Below are 14944 nucleotides of genomic sequence, written 5' to 3'. Positions count from 1 at the left end.
GCCATGAGAAGCAGCGCAGTGTCGGCGTCTCTGATTGGCCCGCGGAAAGGCAACTGACCAATCAGCGTCGAGATTGTTAAACTTGGAAGTTGATGTTTGGTATTTCGGTTTGAAAAGATGTCGCTGCAGCGGAGCATCGGCAGTTTGGAGGTAACGTTAGTTTACATGACAGCTTTACTTGTTAAATTTACTTATTAACTGATTATATTAAACCATAGATACTAACGTGTACTGTAAATATAGCCAGTAGAAACAAATGTAGCTATCACAACATGCTAGCTTGTTAGCTGTGGTCAGTGTTAAGTCACCATATCAACCACAGTGCACCTGTAAGACTCACACCGTCAGCTCTTTCTAAAATCTATCATACCTGCAGAATAACTTAGCTAACTACTAGAGATGGGCGGATGAAGCCTTGTGAAGCTTTTGAGGCTTCTTCCTGATTGTATCGAAAAAAGATTTGAAGCTTGAAAGCCTCAAAGACAGACAGACAGACCCAACCAGTGACTTCTAGTGGTCAGCTGCAATTATAGCAGCCACAAACCTCCAAATCGTCACCCTGTAAAAATCATCGCCTAACTAATTTTTTCAAGTTTTGCAGGAAACACAAAAAACTTGACCAGAAGTGTAACATATGACATTTATTGATCATTTCACTCAAAAAGGAGCCTGACAAGCCTGTCAGAAACATGACATGACAAGTATCATGAGCATTAATGTTACTTCAAAGTGTCATTAATGTTCATGACACATCCCATGTCATGTTTATGACACACTCATGTTACTCTTATGTAGACACCTTCAAAATAAAGTGTTACCATGTCTTGCTAAAGTCACAAAGGCATGTTCAAAAAATTACCTAAGTCACATTTTATTTTGACTCAGGCATAATAAATCTGCTTAAGTCACACACTTGACATAGGCCATTATCTTAAAGGGCTAAAATCACATGATTTGATCAACTGAGGATGTCATGAGGAGATGGTTTAGGCAAAAAAAAACAATTTTGACAAAAAATGACTTAGGCGATGATTTTAACAGTGTGATGAAATGATTCACAAGTCTTATTGATTCCAGTTCCAACACAAAAGCAGTAATATCAGTCTTCTTTCTAAGAATCATTGTTCTCACATGAAAGTGTTACAACACTTTGAAATGTCAATTTACTAATGAATGAAAAGATTAAAATTCAACAATGTAGAAGTACTTCTGTTTGAATGATTCTGAAGGACTTCCTTGTGCCACAATATGAAAAAAAGTGAATATTGTGCTTCTGATACAGTGTGAAAATGAAGTGTTTGTGTACATGAGGGAATTATGTAATTGAAGATCTCTTGTAACACTATGAAGTGTGGGGGGGGGGGGGGGGGGCACCGATCATTTCGCGTCTCCTATTAACGAATGAAGCAACGCCAAAGATTCAAATCATTCAACTCACTTCGGGTGTTTCATTGTGACATACAAAGCCTCAAATGTCACCGGTCACATGATCACAGAGCTTTGATACAAGCCTCAACACAGTGTTTCCAACCAGTCTGCTTCAAAAGAGTGAAACAGGCTTTGTGTCAGTCTCAGTGTCAAACGACCCATCTCTATTAACTGCTATTAGAAGCTGATACTCAGTCTTGTTTCTGGTCACACAACTAACAAGAACCCCTGGCTGTGTTTTCCTCCCAGTACATGAAAAAAAGGATCCCGAAAAACGAAAAGTATCAACATGTCAAAACGAGGCTGGACACAGGTATCTGTTTTATGCACTACACTGCTATAGAATTATTTATAAATGCTTTATTATATCTGGTCAGAACTGTTTTAAACTGCTTTCCACTGAGGACAGCCCACCACACATCATATAATAATGCTGGTCAATTAAGTTGCACTACTGCAGTTTTGCCCTCAATTATCCTCATTTTGGATACATCGTATAGCATTTTCTTATTTGTTCTAATTTTATTCTATGTCATTTTATATGTTAATTCCATCTAACTATGTTTTATGTTCCTCTGTAAGACACCTGTGTAAGAAACAGGACGATAACCTGCTGATATTACCCCGATTATGCCTGTGTAACACAAAAATTTTACCTTATGTATTACTAAAGTCTGTCTGTCTGTCTGTCTGTCTGTCTGTCTGTCTAATGCCACTGTCGTTTTTTATATAATAGGATCCAGCCTTTCAAAGTATCTGGAAAGACTGGAAGATATTAAAAAAAGTGAGTAACTCATTTGATGCCTGCCAGATCATCTCAGTTATGCAAATTTTGCTAGTTGTGGTTTATCTTTCTACTCTACTGTATGAACTTTGTGTGATGAACTCATATATCTCAGATGTTCTACAGCTTCCGAGCTTCTAAACTTAAACAGTAATTTTCATGTCGAAATGAAAACAAAAACTTGCAACCTGAATCTGTTAGAGGTGTTTGATTAATAGCAAGAGTGTTGCAGGTTTTAGAAGTTTGCATGTTCTTGCAAGGGTGATGACTAAATGTAATTTTCATGTCAGAGTGAAAATTAAAGCCTGAAGCCTGAATCTATTGAAGGTGTTTGATTATGAATCACTTTGACACAGTTAGGCTTTCACACTTTAACTTCAATCACAATCCACACTGGGTTCCCTATAGGCATGAGCATCTTACTAAAAGACACTTTCACACAGACACATTCAGCAGCTTGGATCACAGTGTCGACCCAGTAACAAACAGAATAGAGCCTCTGTCCACCACTGGCGTCTTGTAAACACTTTCCATTCTGCCCAAATGTGAGCAGGTGGCTCAAATAGCCCAGTTTGGCAGGATTGTGTAAACTCGCACATGATTCAATTACAGTAAAATAAGGGTATTTTTCTCAGAGTGATGAGAATGAGGACTTTTGTTGTACTCTTAAGGTAGGATTTGCCAACATGGCACTTTATTTTCCCAAGGATCTTCCTTAAGTTCTACCCTGCTGATATTTCCCAGTGAAATAAGTCCTTTGTGGACCGTGATAGTTTAGTGCCGACCCGTCCTCTGATTTCTCAGCGATAAGTGACACTGATTCCTTCACTCTCCAAAGGAGGATTGTACCGCTGTCAACAATTATTCCTCTGTGTGACTGGACACAGACTATGGGGACTTTGCTGGTCAGGTGCCAGGAGGGGTCTTTGAGAAAGTGTGAGCCAGTGAGGTCACACCGTGGATAATAGCAGTATTAACAGCAGCGATAAAACTGTCTGAGCGGCCTGGTTTGGGTGTAGTAGTGGCAGCTTTGGCTGGCTGGTAGCATGAAAACAGACCGAGTAGAGCTGAGCTTTACTGGAGCATTAGAGGAGGATGAGGAGCAGGAGGACCTGCCAGACCCAGGTGAGCTGTGTGAATTATAGGGCTGCAACTAACGATTATTTTCATTATCGATTAATCTGTCGATTATTTAAACGATTAATTGATTAGTTGTTTGGTCAATAAAATGTTGAAAAATATCAATCGGTGTTTCCTAAACTACAAGATGACGTCCTCAAATCTCTTGTTTTGTCCACAAACCAAAGAGATAATCCATTTATTGTCATAAAGCCGGGGGCTCAAACTTGCGGCCCTCGTGATGATATTTTGTGGCCCCCACCTTGATATGAAAGTTTAATGTGAGTTTTATAAGAATGGCACTTTACCGTGTTGTGTGTGGAAGGTCCCTTTAATTACTTTTTTTGGTCATTTTGTGTCTTTTTTTGGTCATTTTGTTTCTTTTTTAAGTAATTTATTTATTTTTCTGTCATTTTGTGTCTTTTTTTAATAATTTTGTGTCCTTTTTTAAAATAATTTTGTGTCTTTTTTAAAATGTTGTGTCATTTTAATAATTTTGTGTCTTTTTTGGTCATTTTGTGTCTTTTTTAAATAATTTTGTGTCTTTTTTTGGTCATTTTCTTAATTTTTTAAGTAATTTAGTTTTCTTTCTGTCATTTTGTGTCTTTTTTGGGTCATTTTGTGTTTGTTTTTTAAATAATTTTGTGTCTCTTGGTAATTCTGTGACTTTTTTGTAATTCTGTGTCTTTTTTGGTCATTTTGTGTCTTTTTTGGTCATTTTGTGTCTTTTTTTTAGTAATTTTGTGTCTTTTTTTGGTCATTCTGATACTGCCTCCAGCGGCCCCCAGGTAATTTGAGTTTGAGTCCACTGCCATAAAGGAACAAAGAAACCAGAAATATTCACATTGAAGAAGCTGAAATTGGGGAATTTAGATGTATTGTCTTTAAAAAACTGCTCAAACCAATTATTCAATTATCAAAATAGTTGACGATTAATTTAATAATCGATTATTGTTCAATTAATCGAATAAGTGAATTAGTGAATTACAGCAGCATGCTGTTCAATGGTCAGACTTTTTGACTAAAGGTGCAAAATTTATATCTTCAGCTACAGCAGCCATACTAAATAAGTTATTTCCTCACTGTAATCAGGACTATAGGGATCCTTTCTTTTTACAATATTTCTTAGATTTTCTTCCCCTTTTTCAGATTACAGGTATCGAAAAGATGAAATCTTCAAGCGGTTAAAGGTGACAACGTTTGCACAGTTGGTAAGTATGAATGTTTATTTCCTTGCAATACTGTAACAAGTTTGATACGTTGTACTTAATGGAAAATCCAGTTTTTGCAGCGAGAAACCCTGATCCATTTACAGAGCATAGTTTAAAAATAGCTTGGTTTGTTAACTTTATTTACAGACTCTAGGACAGGGATGGGCAACTGGAGGCCCCATACGGCCCGCACCTTCACTTTAAGTGGCCCTCAGTACAACTACATGCATTTGAGCATGAAATGATGTGAAGTGCAGTGTAAAAATGCACAAAATTACTTCTTGCATTAATGTTGGTCTGCTGTTCTTGCACTGAAAAAAAAAAATCCCAGTAAGTGGTTATTTTTTATTTGCTGCAAACCTTTTATATTCCTATTTATACTGTTATACATGCATTTGAGCATGAAATATGTTAAGTTGCTGCACTGTAAACATATTTAAAATTGCAGTTTCATCATATCTGGTGAAGTGCACGGTCCTATATGTGGATGAAAAATTGTGGCCCCCTCCAGCATTTAAGTTGCCCATCCCTGCTCTAGGATGATGTCTCATTTACTTTAAATTCCTTTGCATTTTCTTTCCAGAGTGCAATCATTTTATATATCTTAACTTGTTTTTCACACCAGATCCTCCAGGTCGCCTCTGTATCAGATCTGAATGAGAGTGACATTGACAGCGGATCACACGGTCCAGAAGGTAACTCACAAATTCATTCAACGTTATTTGTACTGAATACAAATAATGTTTAGTCAAATACAGTAAGAAACATGGAGGTGACAATCTGTTGATCTCCTGCTCCCGGCTGGTTAACAGACGGTCTGTCCGTGGTGTCTGATGCGGATCTCGAGAGTCTTTCTGAACACACCAACGGCTCCCAGCAGGCTTCACCGCTCTCAGATCACCAGGATGCAGGAGACAACAGTGAGATCTGCTACACCGCCAGGTCAACACTGCTGAGGTACTGTACAGTGTTACACTCATAGTTTAGTGGACAAGCTATCTTGATAATGATTTTGGGTATTTTCAAGAAAATCATGGAAAATGACTAGATATCAGCTCTTAAATTAAACTCTTATGAGTTGCTGTTATCATTATATTTGTCCAAGCAAATGTACCTTTAGGTGCACCAGGCATTAAATGAACAAGAAATTGAAGAAAACGATGGTCTAATAATTTTTTCTATGACTGTAAATGCTCACATGTAGTAACTTAAGGCTGCTCTCAGACAGCGGGCAGTTGACCAATGAAGTCTGCAGCTGCTCCTCTTGTGAACACGTACAGCTCTTTGCTTTATTGAAGAGGTTCATTAGGCCTACTGATATAATTTTTTACACTGTTTCTCTATATAAGGCCAATATAGCAAAATATGTCAGGTACAAGAAAATATTTTGCTAGGGTTAGGGCCTTATATAGAGAAACAGTGTAAAAAAACAGCTCTTTGTTGCTGTTTATGACCATTTAACTTTTGCAGCAATGGCGTTATTTATACCTTATCTAACAGACATGCACAGACTATCACACACTATCATAGTGAGTCACAAACACCATCTAACAACCACAGCCTGAACCAGCAGCCCACCTGTAACCCCACACCCTCCATCTCTATCTACATCTGCACTCAACATACTGTACGTCCACTTTTTGTCCCCTGAGACATCTTGCTGTCCCACAAACCACCACCTGCTGTATACAACACAATAACCTCGTTCATTATGTCCTTATCGTCTCCTCCTGTCACCTGCGTCCTTTAATCCCCCCTCCGGCTCCAACAGGAACCCCAGGAGTGTAACTCTATCTGTGGCATCTCCGGGGGGACGCAGCTTTTAGGTCACCTTCACCTGGTGGGGAGGACAGAAAGTAGAGCAGGGGTAAACCTGCACAAGGGGACAGAGTTGTTCTTCTGCAGTGTTTACCTCAGATCCTGAATGCTGCAGTGAAACTTTTTCCTTTAGGTCCTGTAACTGGTCCGACACCGCAAAATCAACCCATTCCTGCTTTCAGAACCAAATTCAGTACTGTTGTCAGAATTAAGGATGCCTCTTTTATAAATATGGAATACATGGAAGAAAAAAATAAATGAAATGAAATGAAATAAAATATGATAATAATAATGATGATGATAATAATAATAATAACAACTAGAAAATTTCCTCTGGGGAAATTTTGAAAGGGCCACGGGGGCTACTGCCGGTGTGTGTACACTATGATGAGATTCTTCAGAGATTTCAAACTATGCCCTTTAACCTCAAAGTGTGTGTGTGTGTGTGTGTGTGTGAGAGAGAGAGAGAAACATGTATGTGGAGGAGTGTGCGTGTGTGCGTGTGTGCGTGTGTGTGTGTGTGTGTGTGTGTGTGTGTGTGTGTGTGTGTGTAATTAAAATCACATAAAGTTACCTGTGTGTGTGTAGCGAAAATCGCATAAAGTTACCTGTGTGTGTAATTAAAATCACAAAGTTACCTGTGTGTGCGTGTTTGAAGCAGGTGTATGCATGTGTGAGGAGTGTGCGTGCTTATGCGCATGTGTGTGTGTGTGTGTGTGTGTGTGTGTGTGTGTGTGTGTGTGTGTGTGTGTGTGTGTGTGTGTGTGTGTGTGTGTGTGTGTGTATCTGTAACTCTAATCACATCAAAGATCAAAGGCAATCGGATCAAAGCAATCAACAGAATTAACTGATACCACCTGTTAATGAAAGAGTGACAGCAGCCAGAGGTGGTCTGGAATTTCTGGCCTTGAACAGAAAGCATTTTTGGCAAAACCATAATACCTATCATTGATTCGACTTTACTTTGAGCGTCCTGAGTTCTTCCTGAACGTCTACATATGTTTTTTTTTTTCAGAAAAATTAAAAAATAGCTTTGTTAGAGTGATCTAAAAAAACTGTTCCATCTTCCCTTTTTCAAATATCTCTCTGCGTTTTTAATATGGAATGAGGCTGTTGGTGGTGTTGGTGCCGCATCTGTGCGTCGTACGCCCAAACTATAACTCTGACAGCTTTACCAGAGGATTGTGAGTGAGAAGACAAATTTTCCTACGTTTCTATGTATAAATTATTTCTGTAGAGTGAAATTTGCGACCTGGAGCGCAGTTTTAAAATTTATTTTTTGACAGTTTTACCTCTCTCTCTACACTCTGAGCGATGACATCACACACTCTGACACGAACATTCCGTGCAATACACACCCATTATAATCTCAGAATTTCTCCAAAAATGATCATGGTCATTGAACAGGGATTGATAAAAAACTATATGACCTATCGAAACGTGGATTAATACACCTATACACAAGACTTGTGTCTACTGTTTAAAGTTTACATGGAGTCTCTAGGTGAAATTATGCCGGATAAAATAAAAAATAAAATATTATAATAATAATAATAATAATAATAATAATAATAATAATAGTAGTAATAGTAATAATATTAATAGTAAAAACACAATTAAATAAAAATAGGAGGAAAAAAAAATAAAAAAGGAGAAATTATTGTTGAGGGTGAGTAAAAAAAAAAAATAACCAAAGGAATGAAGTACATGGAAGAAACAATTAAATTAAATTAAATATAATAATAATAGTAGTAGTAGTAGTAATAATATTAATAGTAATAATAAAATTAAATAAAAATAGGAGGAAAAAAATGTAAAAGGGAGAAATTGTTGTTGAGGGTTTCTCATAAAGGGGCGCCATATTGTGTAGAATTTTATCTCCGATCCCCAATAAAATTAATTTAACCAATACCTTTACATAGAAGCCCATATTTCTCACACAGATATAAAAGTCTCTAATCTCTTACCTCTCACAGTGTGATCAGCGGTGTGGGAGAGCTGAACCTGGACAGGAACCATCAGAAGACAGAGAGTGAGTCGGTGCTGAGCCCCGAGCCGGCCGACCGGCCGTACCCCGACAGCCCCTACCTGCTGCTGGACGTACGGGACCGCGACGACTACGACCGCTGCCACATCATCAGCGGTGGGTGGAGGGAACATGAAGCACGATCATTAACCTGCTGGGTGATTCTCATGAAGACAGTCTAAACTATGTCTGTGAAGATTATAAGGACATACTTTATTAAACTAAATATATTTCACTTTTATATGAATGAACAATATAGCCATAATGAGGCACAATTCATTGTTTTGTGTTAAAATAATATTTTCTATATTTTTAAAGATATTTTTGATTCACAAATTATATAAATAAATAATTAATGACGTCATTTTTTATTATATATTTTTGACGCAGTGCTGAGCTTCATCTCAAATTAATCTTCAGGTTCACAGCGTTCAGATAATGTTCACCACTTCTATGTGGCATTTATTGTTGACCTGCTATCTCCCCCTAAACATCCACTGCCCACAACCACCAAAAAGCTCTTTGAACGGTAAGAGGTTAAGCTTCTCATGCAACAAATATCTGTTTCTGTTTTTAATCCTCTCTCTCTCCTGCAGCGCACAGTTTCCCCATCGCCATGCTGTCTCGGACTATGAACCCCTACACCAAAGACGTGCTGGAATATGTATCCTTCAACACATTTTTTACATGGAACAGAATAAATGTGATGTGTGAAGTGTTTTTTTTCAAGGTTTAAACTTAACCAACCGATTGTGTAGAAAAACTCAGCAGGGAAGATCATCATCATGTACGATGAGGACGAGAGGATAGCGAGCCAGGCGGCCACCGTCATGTGTGAACGAGGGTTTGAGAATCTGTTTATGTTGTCTGGAGGTAAAATATCAAGTCTACCTGCTGAAAGAGTAAACAAACATCTGTACGTCTGACTGATGAATGTAAAGATCTTTAATCTCTCTCTGCTGTCCTCCCTCCAGGTCTGAAGGTGATCGCTCAGAGGTTTCCGGAAGGTTTGACGACGGGCTCCATCCCGACGTCCTGCCTGTCGTCTCCCACGTCATCGAAGGGGAAGAAGAGCTCCGCGCCGACACACGCAGCAGAGAAGAGGTGGAGGTTCACAGCAGACGAGCTGACAAAGATCCAGGAGCAGCTGGAGGAGATCCTCATCCCCAGCAACTCCAGCAGTAAGACACAAAACCTGATTATTAAGAGCCAGAGTTCTGCAACATTTATTCTTTATTTCAGTTTGGTTAGTTGTGTTGAGCTTATAAGCAGTTTGTTCAAAAAAAGTATCCATTTAAACCAAATTAAACCATTCAAGCCAGGAAAGCATTACCGCATTTCTACCATTAAAACCGGGGGCGCTGTTGCGTTATTCTACCATTAAGGCCGGGAAAGCAGATACGTCGTTTTGTAGTATTTGTAGTTTTTTCCACCTATTTTCGGTCTCTTGGCCAATGAAATGCATCAGAATACATGTGGGAATGTTGCACTATTGACTATCGGAATTTGACAATAATAAAGACTAATGTGCCAATATGATAACATTTCAGTGACATCAGCTGCTCTTAACTCTCAGGAGTCACCAAAAGCACCAAAGCAAGACTTCTCTGTCACATCCAGACTTAAAAACAAATGATTATAACGACTATAAGCTCTCAAATACTTATTGAATTTCATTTCTATCTGCTACAGAGGCTGAAAAATCAATTATTTAGTAGGAAGCGTTGACACTTCTGTTGAATTTACAGAAAAACTTCAGGTTTTAGGGGGTTATTTTAAAATCGCCAAGAGGTTTTACAGGCATTTTTTCCAGCCGTTTTAGGCCTAAATGGGTTAAATGAATTATTTTTAGGTCTATATTAATTATTTGGTTCTGTATTTGAACATTCAAATGAAAAGTACTAGGAAAAAATAAATACAAAATAAAATACATGTGCAGGTGAGGTAGAAACCCATTACGGACTTGTCTAAAAAAAGATACAAAATAAAAGAATAAGAAATACCAAAGCAATGCAAATGATCCATATTAACATGCATATCTTTGAATGCCCTATTACATTTGAACACTGCACATTATTTGGTTCTTACCAAAATAAAAGAACTTAGATTTAGAAGTGTTAGATAATTGATCTTGTTTTAAGAGTTAATTTCTTATTTTAAGTGTTCAACATGCTTATTTCTAGATTTAACAATCTTAATTCAATAAATCTTGTCAAGTGAAATTATCTGTCCATGCAGCAAGATCATTTCCCTCAGATTTAGTGTTTTTATCTGGTTTTTAGACCCCCTTTTTTGCAGTGAATTTGTGATTTGGCTGTCAATAAATAGCTCAATTTGAAACCAAGAAATCAAATGATACATTTCTGGATTTCACACAGACAATCAGTCACGTGTACTTATCATATGTTTTTGTGGTATTGGAAACTTTATTCAGCATGTGACTGATTTGTTTGAGCTGACCTGCTCAACAGAAATGCTCTGTAGGTTACGCTTGAATTGATCAGGTTTAAATAACTGTAAACGTTTAAAGGGAACACTGTCTCCATGTTTCCTGATAAGTAAAACCCGATTTCATAGTCACTTCCAGGAACTTTCCCACAAACTTGAAGTTGCATATCATCATCATCACGTCCTTTCTAGGAAAAAACAGGAGCCATAAAATCAGGTGTTGCAGACCAGGCTTTTCAGTCTGGATCACAAGATGTGACTTAAATAGTGCAGAATGATTGAAATCTGGTGTTTTTGCTCAATTCTCACCATGAAATTCTGTCATCAGTCAGATTGAACCCAAACTCATCCATCCTAAAACGTGTTTTCTCGAAACAATCACCAAAAATACAATTTGTATCATAGAAAGAAACTATAAAAACAGACATCATTGTTGGAATTTGAACTTTCTGACGGTCCTTGAACATATCATACAGTCATGTAAAAAATTATTAGACCACCCTTTTTCTTCGATTTCTTGTTCATTTTAATGCCTGGTACAACTAATTGTTAAATACTAGACAGAAAATTATATTATTAGACCCTTTAAAATTTGTTTGGACAAATATAATGATAACAACAAAAATAGCGGAAAATAGTTTAATTTAAGAGCTGATATCTAGACATCTTCCATGGTTTTCTTGGTAAGGATTTTGGTTATAATGAAGAAAACCATGGACAATGTCTAGATATCAGATATCAAACAAATGTACCTTTAGTTGTACCAGGCATTAAATGAACAAGAAATTGAAGAAAAGAAGTGTGGTCTAATAATTTTTTCCATGACTGTAGATTAAGAACATTCCGATCTGTAAAGTAACCAAAACAAAGTTTAAAATAGTGACATTTCTGTCAGAATCACTTTATTCTACATGTGCAATTTAAAACACAAGTGCAGTGCCAGTAGGAAGTTGCTGTTCAGTTGCACTTTTCACATGTTCCCAGTGAACACAGGTTATGTTTACTTATTATGGCAATTGGGAAATTGGCCAAATTTGCCCTGATTGTGGGTATTAGTTAGCCTGGGTACCCATACTGCCTTGCGCGCTCGATTTCATTTCGAACTGCCAAGGGGTCTGGCAACCAGAGAGGTTTCTTAGCCCTGTTTTAGGGATCCAATCACAGAGCGGGGAGGGACGGCAAGACGATGACGCGTACTACTCGGCAGACGGAAGCTTGTAGTTTTCTTACGGATCCAACATGGCTGCTGTAGACGCGAAACTCTCTTTATCTGTAGACGGTGTTTTAAATAGTTTAGAGCAAAAGTTGAAAGGCGAAAGGTCTCTCAGCGGCTCCGCTGTCCCCCGGCTCGTAGCCAGATCACCGGCGTTATGGTAGCTGGGCTAATAGCGGTAGCGCTACGCTACCGTTACGGCGTTAGCGGTAGCTATTAGCCCCGCTATTGTAGTGGTGGTGATCTGGCTACGAGCCGGGGGATAGCGGAGCCACCGAGAGACCCGCAGCAGCTTGTTTATTGCCCATAAAATCAGTGGATGTGTGTGGCTGAATGACATGAGGGGGAATAAAGCGTGAAAATAAATAATCTTGCAGAAAGCGAGAACTGGAGGAGCAAAGCAGCAAGCAACACTCTCTCACAGACACACACACAACAAACATTCATTTCTGTTGCTCTACTACGTCATCTGGTATAACTGATCTGATTGGCTAAGAGCTACCTACAGACGCTTTGATAGACATTCTAAGCGTCCAATAAACGGCTCTGGAGGATCGTAAACCACACCTCCTCTACGGAGAAATGAATGGTTGGTTTCCAGACCAAATCTCATTTGAGATTTGTCTGGTGTTAGCCAGGCTAGGTGTTAGTTATGCGGGGAAAAAATATCGGTATCGGTAATTGGCTAAATGAGTTGTAAAAAATCGAATATCGGCAAAATTGTTTGTGTGTGTGTTCCCTGCAGGCCGTATGTCCAGCCGCATGTCGTCCAGCAGCTCCCAGTCCAAAGCGTCCAGCGCTCGGAGTCGACAGAGTTCATCTACAGCGGGGAGAGACAGCGCCAGAGTCCAGAGCAGCAGACCCTGGAAATAACACACACACACACACACACACTCACTCTCAACCACACTGACATACACAAACAGACATACCTCCAACACAAAGTCAATTTATTTCAGGTCACATTTTCTCGTCTCTGGTCCCCAGGAAAGGAAATATTACAGCAACTTACAGCTGCATCTCAGTAAATTAGAATATAATTGAAAAGTCCATTACTTCCAGTAGTTCAAGTCAAATAGCTCCAACCAAGTATTGAGTCATATAGATGGACATACTTTTCAGAGGCCAATATTTTCATATTAAACATACTTTTTAAAACTGGTCATTTGTAATATCAACATTTTTTTGAGACGGTGAATTTTAGGTCTTCATTAAATGTAAGCCATAATCATTATAATTAGAAGAAATTAAATAAATTAAGACGTGAAATGTTTCATTCTGTGTGTAATTCAGTTCAGTTTAGCTTTTTTATTTTTCAAACATGTGCGAGTAACACAACAAAGTCAACTCAAAAACAAACAAATCCAATGAGAATAATCAAAACAAATATAGCAATAGTCAAAACAAAAACCTATAATGTGAATGCAACATGTCCGTAAACGAGTAGGATGAAGCATAATATGCTTATTTAAACCTACCACTACTCAATTAACGTTTTTTTTCCTAAACATACATATTTACATAATACATATTTACAAAAAAATAGAAAATAAATAGATTAAATAAACAAATACATAAATAATTTGTCATTTAAAGCCCTTCTTCCTCCCTGTACCTATATAATCTGGATCTATATAATGTGTCATTTCCACTTTTTTAATTGAATTACTGACATAAATAAACTTTTCTATGATATTCTGTTTTACTGAGATGCACCTGTATATATGTATATACATGCACAAATATAAACATACATTTCTGACGCCCCTACCTCTAATGTGGATTTTGGGAATGAAACACACACTTTGGGAGAGTAATAAACGCTGGTCAACAGTATGAAATTAAAAGAAATTTCATGTTGGTGTAAAACTTATTCTTCATCTTCACCTGTCGAACTGAAGTATTTTCCCCTCTAATGCTGTTTTTTTAATTTTAAATATTTAATAAGTGGTGTATATTTGAATGTTTGCACAGTGCCTCATCTGTGAAGGGAGAAAACTGACGGATCTTTTTGCACTCAAATTAATTTTCCCATTAATATCCAGCTAATGAACCTGTATAGTAAATCACCTAATTCTGTGAATAATCTGCTCAAAAAATATTATGTCCCCCAAAAAAATCACGTCAGTTCTTAAATGGCATTCCTAAAAGACTTACTTTATTTTTGCGATTTATGTGATGTTGATATGAAGGATCTGCTGTGTTTTACATGAGATGTAATTAATATAAATACTGTTACAGAGCTTGTGAAATTAAGAAAAAGCTGTGCTGTATTTTTGTAATTTTCTCCATAATGTGACGTACGTTAACGGCCTTTATGAACCTTTTTATCTGCTTCTGCTCTTACTGACTGTGGTTTTCTTTTTTAGTGTGTGTTTGGATTTAAGTACTGTAACTTGTGATCACACTAACTGATTAGTTGAGGCCTTCACACACAGTTAAACTTTAACAGAACCACAGTGTCACTAAAAGAAGGGAATGACTGTAACTAAACTACCAGCAGCACTTCATTTGAAACAGTATTGCTCATTTTTGTCCTTTTTTGTTGTGACTTATTTCATGTTTTTGGTCAGTTTTCTCTGGTTACACTCACACAATCTGCTCTGAAGTGCATTAATGGAAACTTGGACGACTCCACGGCCTTTTATTTGTGATTTCAGTCCGTCTTAACTCACATTAACGATCTGATCACATTATTTTGTTTGCAAATGAATGTTAAATAAAGTGTCTAATTGTTTGCTGTATCAGAATTGTTTTCTTGATTTAATAGGAGTTGTTAAATGTTGACAGAAAAATGGTAAAAGTGATTTATTTTGGTCACGAGTTTTTCATTTAATCTCCTGTTTAGAGAGGGGCTGGTGTTATCAGGTAGATAACTGGATAAAAATTGTAACAAA

General features: G+C 37.6%; 1 protein-coding gene across 1 annotated transcript; it reads left to right on the top strand.

Moving 5' to 3' along the window:
- Positions 1 to 59: 59 nt before the first annotated feature.
- cep41 (centrosomal protein 41) lies at positions 60 to 14791 on the top strand. The gene is made up of 11 exons (XM_059336116.1): positions 60 to 150; positions 1678 to 1741; positions 2165 to 2212; positions 4481 to 4542; positions 5168 to 5237; positions 5355 to 5499; positions 8337 to 8503; positions 8983 to 9050; positions 9145 to 9259; positions 9361 to 9567; positions 12793 to 14791. The coding sequence occupies exons 1-11, from the start codon at positions 118 to 120 to the stop codon at positions 12918 to 12920; spliced, it is 1107 nt and encodes a 368-aa protein (XP_059192099.1). The 5' UTR covers positions 60 to 117; the 3' UTR covers positions 12921 to 14791.
- The last annotated feature ends 153 nt before the right edge of the window (positions 14792 to 14944 follow it).

The sequence above is a fragment of the Centropristis striata genome, chromosome 6 (genome assembly GCF_030273125.1).
Source record: "Centropristis striata isolate RG_2023a ecotype Rhode Island chromosome 6, C.striata_1.0, whole genome shotgun sequence".
NCBI classification, from domain to species: Eukaryota; Metazoa; Chordata; class Actinopteri; order Perciformes; family Serranidae; genus Centropristis; species Centropristis striata.
The sequence above is the reverse complement of the archived record's forward strand: the minus strand, read 5'-3'. Positions and strand labels throughout refer to the sequence as shown.

Excerpts from the sequence above, each read along its gene's own strand:
- cep41 (XM_059336116.1), top strand. The coding sequence starts at position 118 with ATGTCGCTGCAGCGGAGCATCGGCAGTTTGGAG. Across the intron at positions 1,742-2,164 it reads CAAAACGAGGCTGGACACAG|GATCCAGCCTTTCAAAGTAT; the intron begins GTATCTGTTTTA and ends TTTATATAATAG. Across the intron at positions 5,500-8,336 it reads GCCAGGTCAACACTGCTGAG|TGTGATCAGCGGTGTGGGAG; the intron begins GTACTGTACAGT and ends TACCTCTCACAG.